Source organism: Argentina silus (genome assembly GCF_951799395.1).
Source record: "Argentina silus genome assembly, chromosome: 10".
In the NCBI taxonomy this organism is placed as follows: Eukaryota; Metazoa; Chordata; class Actinopteri; order Argentiniformes; family Argentinidae; genus Argentina; species Argentina silus.
In genome coordinates this window covers 16,552,359-16,565,254 of record NC_139664.1, presented here as the reverse complement: position 1 = coordinate 16,565,254, position 12,896 = coordinate 16,552,359, and the positions used below count along the sequence as shown (strand labels likewise).

General features: G+C 48.1%; 1 protein-coding gene across 1 annotated transcript in view; it reads left to right on the top strand.

Annotated features, from left to right (window-relative positions):
• Window positions 1–12,264, top strand: part of tgfb2 (transforming growth factor, beta 2) — a gene marked incomplete at its 5' end in the record, with an annotated part of 20,896 nt that extends 8,632 nt beyond the window's left edge. Inside the window, 6 exons of the mRNA XM_083679650.1 lie at window positions 5,110–5,273; window positions 7,883–8,015; window positions 8,479–8,589; window positions 8,933–9,107; window positions 9,701–9,854; window positions 10,196–12,264. Of these exons, the coding sequence (XP_083535776.1) occupies window positions 5,110–5,273; window positions 7,883–8,015; window positions 8,479–8,589; window positions 8,933–9,107; window positions 9,701–9,854; window positions 10,196–10,354 (896 nt within the window). The 3' untranslated portion in view covers window positions 10,355–12,264. The remainder of the gene's footprint in view (window positions 1–5,109; window positions 5,274–7,882; window positions 8,016–8,478; window positions 8,590–8,932; window positions 9,108–9,700; window positions 9,855–10,195) is intronic.
• Between the last annotated feature and the right edge of the window lie 632 nt (window positions 12,265–12,896).

Sequence of the window (12,896 nt, the reverse complement as noted above, 5' to 3'; positions counted from 1 at the left end):
GTAGCAAACAGTTGCATCCGGTAATTTTACAAAGTAATAAATCAGACTTTTTGGAAATTTGAACAAACATTAGGATATTTTCCTCGTAAATCATGGCTTGTAGGACCATTCCAACAATGAAGAAAATGAATCTCCTCGTAAAATATATACCACTTAATGTCATATTTTATTAAAGCCACATGCTGTGCCATAAAGGTCTCCACGGTAACTGAAATGTTTTAATATTACACAAAACACCCTGTAATATCACTCTGTGTGTGTGTGTGTGTGTGTGTGTGTGTGTGTGCACGCCTACGCAATACCAGTTACAGGTGGAATTATAGGAGCAACAGTAGTAGTGGTTATTCCGTTGTTAGATTATATAGCTATGGTTTTCAGTTCAACCACAGCAACTTCTCACTGCAGGAGCAGAACTGTGCTTGAATTGAGGGCGTTTTTCAGTTGGCTCACAATCTAGTCATCATCTAGGCAGGAGACATCAAGCTGTCGTCAATTGAGTTGTTGAAAACACTTGAATGAGACGAGTTAGTGAGAGTTTAAATCCAGCAGTTTCTAAGAAATAACTCAGTTGGTGAGGTGGGGACTTTTATTTTATTTTTTTACAGATGGACCATTAGGAAGAGTAGAACGTAGAGAGTGAAAAACTGTATCAACCGTACTCTGCCTAAACAAGCACAGACGGACTCCAAATGAAACAGTTCTATCCTAAACTGTTTCTTCCTTTCTCTGAGGTCAAATGTTTGTCCACTGCAGGTGTCTCTGTGACCCGAGCCAAAGCTGGAACCACCCTTTCATGTTGAGCTAGCCGGGTCAACCCAATGCTATTTACTGTGGCTATGTAAAGTAGAAGCCAGGCATCTACAGCTGCCACATTCTTCAAACATCCTTCTATAACAAACAGCGACCAGTTAAGCCTAGTTAGTGTCATTACACGGGAGAGGAGGGAGTGTGGACAGCTGCTGCTTTCTAGGCTTCTGCTCACTCCCTTCTTTCTCTCTCAATCTCTCTCTCTCTCTCTCTTCAGTCTCAGTCTTTCTCTCGCTCATTCTCTCCCAGTCTCTCTCCTTCCCTCCCTCCCTCCTTCCCTCCCTCTCTCCCTCCCTCCCTCCCTCCCTCCATCCCTCCCTTCCTCACTCAATCATTTACTCACTCAGTACCTCAGACAATAACAACCTGCTGGTCTTAAGGGCATGAGAGGACATTGACAGGTGGTGCGTTCCAATTCTCCATCCTTTTCCTGAAGTGTGCAGTTGTTCACTCATCATTCACATGGATTTTAAGAGCATGTGACATGGTCTAAGTGTGGACTTGAGGGAGATCATTATTTTTTTGTTTTTGTTTTTGTCATGGAGTGCTTCAGGGAGCACTTGAGGAAAAGGGAGGAAGAACTGGGATACAGTAACATTGAGGCCATGGCACAGGAAGTGTCTTCGGGGGGGTCAGTGGATGTCAGATGACAGTGTGTGAGGAGTGAAGGATTCTGGGAGGGGTTGCGTTTGGTGCCAGTCCCTGTTCCACTGTAGATACTGTACACATTGAGTGAGCAACTCCTGACCTTAGCTCTGGAGACTCTGGTGTTCCTTTAACACCCCCCCCCCCCCCCCCCCCCCCCCCCCCCCCAAACATACATTTTCAGGATAAACAGCTAAATTGGCAATGTCATGCTTACTGTTTACACCTCTGAAGCATGATCTCAGCTGTGTGTGAGAGTGAGGACAAGGTAGCCAGGGACAGGACCAGGGTAGGGTTTACTATCAAGGCCAGGGCAGTGAGGCTCAGAGCTCCAGAATTCACTATCACTAACCACACACACACCAACCCCAAATCAACTCCCTAGACCCCCCCCCCCCCCCGAAGAGAATTGTTACCATGTTGTTTTGGGGTGGGGGGCGGTTGTATAATGTGACCCAGGTCTAGGGGATAGGGGGTGATTTGGGATCCAGGGTACGTGGAGTTTCTGAAGGTGGGCCTGGGGATGTTTGTGGACAGGGCCGTGCTCTCGTTTGCAGAGTCTTTGGGGTCCATCAGTTCATACTGTAGGTGTTGCTGTAACCTGACATGGCTCTCCTCTGTCAGCAGCAGTACTGTGAGTGAAGAGAGGAGCCTCTCTTCCTGCCCCTCGCTCTCTCTCTCTCTCTCCCTCTCTCTCTCACTCTCTCTCTCTCCCTCCCTCCCTCCCTCCTCTCTCACCCCTCAGGAAGGAAGGAAACTCATGTTTGAAGTACCCGAGGACAGGTTTCCTCCCTCTCCTCAGAAGTGCTGCTCTCAGGAAGAAATACAGGGTGTAATATTTGAAATGGAGTGGCCCTCTGAAAGATGTGCCCAGTTCTCTCCTGCCTTGTTTATTTGTACTAAACTGGCTCTGAACTTGATTTACTTTTGATGTTTTTTTTCACTGGTATTTACCCATTCACTAGGTACCTTCTTACTGGTACTTATTCAACAAGTACCTAGTAGTGCTTGTGTTAATGAATCCCCAAAGAAACGATGAGTCATGAGCTGGTTATTACTGTGCAATTACAATTTGAATATGTTATTACTAAGATACCTGTTCATTTCTCTACCATACAATGGAGTGCTATCACTAATACCTGTATGTCTCTCAAACATCCTAGGTAATCATACTTGCCTGCCCTCCATATACAGTTCTGTACCTTCTGCGGGGCAATATTTAGTCCATAGCCCATGCTGTAGCATTTTGCCCTTGGCTTGTGATGTCATGGAAGTGATGAGTAATGAAGTAAATGATTTGGGGGGATCAGGGTCTGTCTGTTTACTCTGTATGACAGGGTTCAAGTGACATCATCAGCTACCCCCTCCAAGCTACCCCCTCCCGCCTGGAGGGAAGGAGGTATTGGTCTGGTTAATGAAAGATCCCAAACTCCCCCTATTGTACACACACACACACACACACACACACACACACACACACACACAAACACACCCACCCACTCACACACACACACACACACACACACACACACAGCCCCCCATGAGTCTGTGCTTTCCGTGTGACATCACCACTGCCTCGTGTCTTAATTCCCTGAGTGAGACGGGGCGATGCTCATACAGACCACAGCGGCGCCAGTTGTGGTGGATCACTCTGATGTCACGTTCGTATAAATCATTGGTAATGTGGTTGCTGCCACTGAACCTCAATCAAGCAGCGGTTTGCTTATGGATTCCCCCAGGATTCCCTACTGGATGGGACCATGTCATGAATGTCAGGATTTATTAGGATCAGAGACATCTCCCTCACTGTGTGGTTATGTGTGTGCGTGTGTGCGTGTGTGTGTGCGTGTGTGTGTGCATGCGTGTTAGTATTAGGATATACAGTACATTAGCTACTGTATGTGTGTGAGCACTCTGCTATATGTGTGTAAATGGGATATACACTACAGTAGCTGTGTGTGTGTGTGTGTGTGTGTGTGTGTGTGTGTGTGTGTGTGTGTGTGCGTGCATGCATGTGTGCGCATGTGTGTGCATGTATACACATTCTATGTGTGTGTGTGTGTGTGTGTGTGTGTGTGTGTGTGTGTGTGTGTGTGTGTGTGTGTGTGTGTGTTCAGTATGTTCAGTGTGTTATAGTCCGTCCAGCTGTGCTGTGGTACTCCCTGTGCCTCTGGTCAATGCGGCCACTGTTGTGTTAAGCACAGCAGACTCATTCATGAAGTTAGCGGGCCTCTGTAGTAGTTTGTGTAAACACTCCTCCCGCCTTTCCCCTGCCTCTCCTCCGCCTCTCCCTCCCCCACTGCCTCTCCCTCTCCCCTCTCCCCTCTCCCCTGCCCTGGTGCTGGGTCCGCTGGCCGGCCGGCCCGGCCCACAGGGTGGCTGGAAGTGTGACTTTCTCTGTTGATGGACGGGAAGGAAGCGAGCAAGAGCATCGTTAGTCTTGGCTCATCTGTCCCCTCTGGTCACACAGAGAAGGGTTGGTGTTGGCTCTGTCCGGCTGTTGGTCATCCTGGAGGGAGAGAGAGGGGGGAGGGGGGAGGGAGGGGAGAGGCATTGAGAGAGACTGAGCTGAGACAGAGAGAAAGAGAGGGGGACAGGTGGAGAGAGGGAAAGACAGCGAGAGAAAGGGAGACGGAGAAAGAAGAGAGAGAAGGAAAGAAAGATTGATGGACTAAGAAAGTGACAGAAGCTGTTCTGAAACATGACGCTTGGAGGGGTATTTCCCAGGTGCCTGTGACATTCCTGACGATGCACAACACCAACAGGGTCAAAGGTTGAATTACACAATGTTTCCTTAGTCAGTGGTCCAATGTATTGTCGTGGTTTTATCTTTTGCACACATGCACACACACACACACACACACACACACACAGACACATAGTCATGCACTCATTTATAAGTTGAATCAATACATTTTTGATTCTTTTTTGATCTAAGCTATACTCTCAGGTCTCCAAACGATCAGCAGTTTTTCTCCCCCTCTCTCTCTCTCTCTTTCTCTCTCTCTCTCTCCCCAACCCCCCCCCCCCCCCCCCCCCCCCTCTCCCGCCGTCTCTGATGGTCGTTGTGGTTGTATACTCTCTTTAAACAAACCACGGTGGCTTGGTAATCCTGGGCTTCTGCCTAACGTTACAGCCATCAATTTAAGGCTCCAGGCCTCCTAACACACCGTAGTGTGGGCTACTGTCAAACACACACACACACACACCAGCACGCACACACACGCACACACACACAGAAACCACACACACATGGTTTCCAGTATTACGTGTGCGTTACAGTACTTCTGGTGGAGCCGGCGGCTGTCAAACACACCACGACACACATGCTTGTCAGTGCTAAGTGTGTCACCCAGTCCTACTGTGTAAGCTCCTGTCAAACACACACTTCCACACACATGGTTTTGAGTAGTGTGTGAGTGTTACAGTACTACTGTGCAGGTCTGTTTAGATCAGGCAGCACTACACTGTGTGTGTGCGTGTGTGCGTGCGTGCGTGCGTGCGTGCATGTATGTCAGCCATTTCCGAAACTGCTTTAGTTACTCATAGAGAATGTTTGAAATCGCAAGTTGGGTGGGTTGGTGAGACACACATACACACACACACACACACACACACACACACACACGCTAAACCAGCTTCCCTCCTGCGTTACAGACGTCATCTCTCCCACCCACTACAACCCGTACTTCAGGCGGCTGACGTTCGACGTGTCGTCCATGGAGAAGAACGCCTCCAACCTGGTGAAGGCTGAGCTCAGGATCTTCAGGCTTCAGAACCCCAAGGCCCGCGTCTCTGAGCAGCGCATCGAGCTCTACCAGGTAGTCCTCCCCTCTGACACACCCCAGTATTCCCCTCAGAGGAAGGCCTCTTCTCTGTCCTCCATTCTTCATTCCACTATGATTCCCATTTCATTGAGCTCTACCAGGAAGGCTCAGGCCCTGTTTGAAATCCTCCCTGCCTTGAAGAAATCACTGAGCTGACATGACTTGGTTGGTGAAAGCAAAGCAGGGGGAATCTTGCTTTGACTCATCCCATTACATTAGATCAGTTGTTACGACACGTGAAGAAAAGTGGAATGATGCATCTCGAATGTATTCAAACAGGGTCTTTAAAGCTCTCCTCTGATCTGTGGTCTCTCTCTGACCTGGACGAGCTCTCCTAATCTCCACTGACTGTCTGTTCACTCAGACTACCTGTTTCTGCAGCTGTACACCGTGCATTGGGTATTGCTAGAGCTTTTTCTAACGCTTAAGATACAAGAACATGTGAAATAGATCTGGTAAATGATTGTATGATATTGTATATGTAAAAGGATACCGACACACACACAGGCGTGCACACACACACACAGGCATGCACACACACACACACACACACACACACACACACACACTGTCTCTCTCTCTCACACACACACACACACACACACTCTCTCTCACACACACACACACACACACACAAACAGATCAAACCAGATCAAACCAGGGTCATTTGTGAGGGTAGATCAAACCAGGGTTATTTGTGAGGGTAGATCAGAGCATGGAATGCAGGGAAGTGATTCAGTCTCCGTCCGGGGGCTGCGCCCTGCTTCTATACCCACCCAGGCTGTTCGTCTGTCAGCCCCAGATCCACTACCTCCTCATTGGGCTGCCCGCCCCAGAACACACACAACCACACACACACACACACACACACACACACACACACACACACACACACACACAACCACAACCACAACCACACACACACACACACACACACACAGACACACAACCACAACCACACACACACACGCACGCTAGCCCGTTCACAGGGAGTGTTTACATCCGAGGGGGGGGGGATGATAGGTGGTCTAAACACAGGTCTAAACGAGGGGATTTTTCTCACACAAACACAGCGATGGAGGCTGGTGAGGGAGGATGGTGAGGGAGGATGGAGAGAAGAGTACAAAAGAGGGGAGAGATTCTCCGTGGAGATGAACCGATGACCTCACCGCTGTACTGTACTCCATCACGTCCTCCTCACACACGTACTGCAGACACACTCGAAAATCACACTTCGTGATGTATATACCACACATGATTATTATGCTATATTATGACACATGATGTTATTTCTATATGGAGGGGAATGGAGCCCTCCCGTAATGATCTAAGCTACTTTTCAGATAGTCAGACAACCAGATGGTTCAACCCGAATAGTCAGACTCTACAGAGGGGGATCAGTGGGCTCAAGCCTTGCTCTGGAGAAGGGACTGTATGTGGTTCTGTCCGTAGTTGTGTGTCTCTCATCCAGGTAGATCTACAGTAATATGCTCCCTCTCTGCTTCTCTCAACCGCAGGGTTAGAGGGTCAGTTTCTTGTCTTTACATTGGATTAAACCGTCCGGTTCTCACCACTTGTTCTCAACCTCTTTCTTCCCCCTCTCTTGCTGTGTCTTCTCGTTTTCTTTTTTTTCTATCCCGTGCTCTCTCTCTCTCTCTCTCTCGTTCTCTCTCTCTCGTTCTCTCGCTCTCTCTCCCTCTCTCTCTCTCGCTCTCCCTCTATCTCTCTCGCTCTCTCTCCCTCTCTCTCTCCCTCTCTCTGGCTCTCTCTCTGGCTCTCTCTCTCTCCCTCTCTCTGGCTCTCTCTCTCTCTCGCTTGCTCGCTCTCTCTCTCTCTCTCTCTCTCTCACTCTCTCTCACTCTCTATCTTCCTCACTGCTCTCTTTCACACACTTTTCGTTTTCCCTTGCCTTCCCCTCTGCCTCTCTCTTGCCTTCCTCTTCCTCTCTCCCTCTCTCCCTCTCTTCCTCAGGTTTCCCACATTATTCCTATAGGAGCAGCAGCAGCAGCAACAGCAGCAGCAGATCTCAGTGTAGTCACAGCAGCACCAGTGTTTTACACATTAAGGAGCGATGGGCCAATGTAAACACACGGTTATGAAGGACAGCAGAATAACAGCACTCTGTCCAGCATCTGTTTCCTCCCGCTCCACTATTCTCCCCTCCTCTCCTCCTCCTCCTCCTCCTTCTCCACCTCCTCCTCCTCCTCCTCTTCCCCCTCCTCCTCTTCTCCCTCAGCTCCCTCCTTTACCCCCAGCCCAGTCCTGCCAGAGCTGGGCAATCGATCAGGGAGAGGAGAGCAGTGTCCTGGAAACAGGGGGACAGGGCGGGGGGTGGGGGTGGGGGGGTGGGGGGTACTACCAGACCCGAGTAATTGAACCAGGAGCAAGTCCTGAGAGTGTTGAAGGAATTTCCCTCTATTTCCCTCTATGATAAGTCAACTTACCTGGACACTTGTTCGCCCAAATGTCATCCTCAGACCACAAACATAGTGTTCTTGTTCCAGTGGTAGACGTTTGGGTTGGTGAGCGGGAGACCCGTGTTCAACCCCCCCACACCAGATCCCCCCCACCAGTAGTCATGGGTGGTCGCTGTGTTTCCACAGATTCTGGGTCACAAAGACCTGACGTCCCCGACGCAGCGCTACATCGACAGCAAGGTGGTCCGAACGCGCACGGAGGGGGAGTGGCTGTCCTTTGATGTCACAGAGGCCGTCAGCGAATGGTTGCTTCACAGAGGTAAAGGGCGTTTTCTGATCCTTAGATATAAGCCTACATACAGTATACACTTCATGTTTATGTACATTACCAGTCAAAAGTTTGGACACACCTTGCCAAGAGTGTGCAAAGCTGTCATCAAAGCAAAAGGTGGCTACTTTGAAAAATCTAAAATACAAAACATGTTCTGGTTTGTTTAACACTTTTTTGTTTACTACATAATTCCATATGTGTTTCTTCATAGTTTTGATGTCTTCAACATTAATCTACAATGTAGAAAATAATAAAAAGAAAGAAAAACCATTGAATGAGAAGGTGTGTCCAAACTTTTGACTGGTACTGTATATACTGTACATCCCTTGTCCTGCTACTGAAGAATACACTCTATTTTGACATCACATTCGCTCAGGCGTTCATTAGCAGTCCTGTCTCTCTCCCCCCCCCCCTTGCCCCACCAACCCCCCCCCCCCCCCCAACCCCCCAGACAGAAACAATGGATTCAAGATCAGCTTGCACTGTCCATGCTGCACATTTGTGCCGTCAAACAACTACATCATCCCCAACAAGAGTGAGGAGCTGGAAGCACGTTTTGCTGGTAAGTCTGAGACAAGTATTCATGCGTGTGGCAGGTATTGAAAGATATATACGGTTCTTACATGAGATTGACCATCTTGGATGTGATTGACGTGTCTGTATATCATCTTTTGATATGTTTTGTGACTAGTTTTTAATTTTGTGCTAGTTTTGCTTTTGATGGCAGGTGGACACTACATGGTAGACAGGTATAGATGACACATGTATATATCGTTGGAGGCTGGTGGAGGTAGAAATCGGGTTCCATGTATTACCACAATAAGCCCGTCCTACGATTTCTACTACTCAATACTACTTCTATATGCGTATTGTGAGTATTGATGGTATGTGCTTGTGGTTGACAGGGATTGATGACAGCTTCCTCCACGGCGGGGACCTGAAGGTGTTTAAAAAGCGGCGTCACAGCGCTCAGTCTCCCCACCTGCTGATGATGCTGCTGCCCTCCTACCGCCTGGAGTCCCAGTCCCAACACAAGAGCCACCGATCCAAACGAGCCCTGGACGCCGCCTTCTGCTCCAGGTACTGGATTTGACCCCCAGCAAGACCCCGCTGACCTGTACATGACCCCCCTCTTTGCTGACTGGAGGTCAACAATCACACATATAAACACAGATACTGTACACACACACACACACACACACACACACACACACACACACACATGAACACTCACACACACTGACGTACACACACACAATCACTGTCACGCACACAGATACACACACACGCACACACACACACACACACACACAGATACACACACACACATATACAAACACACATACACAATCACTGTCACGCACACAGATACACACACACGCACACACGCACACACACACACAAAATCACTCTCACACACACACACACACACAATCACTCTCACACACACAGATACACAGATACACACACACACACATATACAAACACACACATACAGTCACTGTCACACACCCTTTGACATTGCTCTTACTGCAGAACTCCCAGTACAACGACTCACACCTGGTCATGTACACTTTCTAGCCATGCACATACACACTTACTCTCATACACACTCCATCACACAGCCTTGCTCGTCCCTAATCCTCCCCTAAACTCCTAACTCTCCACCACAGGAATGTCCAGGACAACTGCTGCTTGCGATCGCTCTACATCGACTTCAAGAAGGACCTGGGCTGGAGGTGGATCCATGAGCCCAAGGGCTACAACGCTAACTTCTGCGCCGGGGCCTGTCCCTACCTCTGGAGCGCTGACACACAGCATTCCAAGGTAAGAGGGTAGTCACGAGGGTCGATTAAAACAAAGATGAACTGTGGCGAAAGCTATGGCGAAACGGTTTGGTTTTAAAGCCTTATTGAGCCTGATTTCACACGGTAGGGCATTCCAGAACTATGGTGCATTCAGACTGAAAGCTCTGAAAGCAGCCTCCTCTTATGTTACTTTAGCATAGTGTGTTGGCAGGTGGAGGCTGGTGGAGGTAGAAATCGGAGGACGGGCTCCTGTGTATGATACCGTCCTCGGATTTCTGCCTCCAGCAGCCTCCCCCTGGTAGTGGTGAGAGTCCTACTACAGGTGGTCTCACTCCTGTCCTCTCTGTGCTGTTACCACAGGTCTTGGGCCTGTACAACACCATCAACCCAGAGGCCTCAGCATCACCCTGCTGTGTGTCCCAGGACCTGGAGCCCCTCACCATCCTCTACTACATCGGCAAGACCCCCAAGATAGAACAGCTCTCCAACATGATCGTCAAGTCCTGCAAGTGCAGCTAGGAACTGTTACGAGGCAACTGACACGCGCGCGCACACACACACACACACACACACTCACACATACATTTACTGACACACGCATTCACGGACACACACACACACACACACACACACACACGCACACACGCACTAATGTACAGACATATTTGCTCTTTCTCCAACAAGCACAAGCAAGTACAAAATGGTGCTGTGCTGAACTGAGAGCCTAGGTACAGAAAACATGTGTCCTGAAGCAACCGTACACACACACACACACACACACACACACACACACACACACACACACAGACACACATACACACGCAAACATACACACACACATACACACACACACACACACACACACACATACACACACACACACACACACACACACAGAAAGGCCCTGTCAACATGCCTCACCTCACACACTTGTCACACAAAGACGCAAGAGTACGGCAAAACACTGGAAGAAGATAATAAGTGTCTATATGTGAAATAAGTCCTAAAAGAACCCCCCCCCCCACACACACACACACTCCCCCCACCCTGACAACCCCCCCGGTTTCAACATTCAGAAAAAGCCATCTCCTCTTTGTATATGTTCGTCTCGTTTTGCATCCTTTGAAACTATTGTACATTTTCTATTTTGTTTTCGATTTCTGATTATTGTATTTGCTATTTAAAATCTATTGTTTTTTATGGTCAGCATCAAATTCATCCACTTCCCAATGACAGTTTATTACTGTGTTATAACAATCGCATTGATCCCATATGCTGGAACAACCATGGAAGGTAGGTAGAGGCTTTTTAGGGTGACAGAGAAAGAGAAAATAGCTCCACCGAGTGAAAAGTTTCCTACTATTAAGTCTTTTGTCTGTCAATAGAGACTCACCCCGGTGCAGACAGAAAGGCAGATACACATCCCCATCAGCAGCAGCATTGGGCACCATTTTTCTTTTCGATCCAAAACACAGAGCTTCTGTCGGTTTTGACAACATAGTGTCCTTCTTGTCCTAAAGTATTGATCAGTGATAGTGATAGTCATCCATCACACACACTTAGGGACAGGGAGTGATGTCATTGCATGAACTAGGAAGGGAGAATGAGGGCCCTGGCGTGATGTCATCACTCCACAGGTACACAGAGTTCTGTTGGATATGTTTCAGTGCAAAAATTAGGGGTTGTAATGTGTCTATGCGATGTTGTGGTTTGGTTGTGGGAACGTCTTGGGAGGTATTGTACTGTAGTAGATTAGAGAAGGGTTATGGTAGGTTAGAATGGAGAGCAGACATGACCGATATAGAGATGCTCCTAGAGCTGAGACTATTCCATTGCTTATGTCATGAGGTCATAGGTCATAGGTTAAATGTACAGGTGTACTGTAGTTGCTATGGATACCAGTGTTGTACTGTATCTGCCGGGAAGCTTAGTCCCGCCCCCCCCCCCCACCTCTCTCAAAGTGTAAAGCCGTCTTTCAGTCATAAGTTTTTGTCCTCTGTAGGAATAAAAATCGTTTGATACAAAGAATTGCACTGATGCTATATTTTTATTCTACCTTTTTTTATTTTGTACCTTTTTTATTAGTCGTTACTTCCCCCTTATTAAATGAGGAGCGTTATGATGTGACTTTTATAGGTGACACTTACCCCCGCCCCTAACCCCACCCCCTTTTGGGCACCAGCGCCAGTGGACTTCCTGCCAAAGCAGGAAGAGGAACGAGGCACCAATATTGACATGATAGAGCTGTTATTTTTTGATGTTTTTATTGTTGTTGTTGTTGTTGTTGTTATTGTTGTTTATGATGATGATGATGTTGTTGTTGTTGTTGTTGTTGCTGTTGTTGTTGTTGTTGACCCACTATGATGTATTGTAACACATTATTGTTGTGGTGCTCTAGTGGTAAATAAATTATTTAAGTTACAAGGGAATCATTTTATCCGCCTCTTCTTTCCTCTGCTGGTCTGAGTATGTCAAAACATTGCACGCTATCAAACCAGAAGGGCATGTTGTAGGTATTCAGATCATATACAAAATGGAATACTCTATCTGTCCAGAAGATTAACAGGGAGTGATTGAGTAAAGAGGGGAATGAGAGGGAGTGTGCACTTGAAAGAAATAGGGGGAGTTTGGGTGGAGGACGGAGCGAGGGAGTGTGTAGGAAAAAGAGAGTGAAGAAGGGAGTGTGAACAGCATTACAGTAAAAGGATGTGGGAGGTTTCTGTCATCTGAAGTTGTGGTATGAAGCTTCCCACCTTGCTAGAGGGAGAGAGAGGGAGAGATGGAGGGAGGGAGGGAGAGAGGGAGGGAGGGAGGGGGAAAGGGAGAGAGAGAGAGAGAGACAGCACTCCCCTGTGAGGGGGATTACATGGTGGTAGACTTGTGGTAAATAAAGCCAGTGTGGTCCTGGTCCTAGCGCTGTGTGGTAAGTAGCCACGCTGTGTCTGCCTCCAGACTTAAAAGACTTTCTCTCTGGTCCTCCTTTAAACATGTCTCCATATCTCAGCTGGACTCTGGCATCATTTAGAACTCAGCCCCTCATCATGGTCTGGCATTTCTGGTA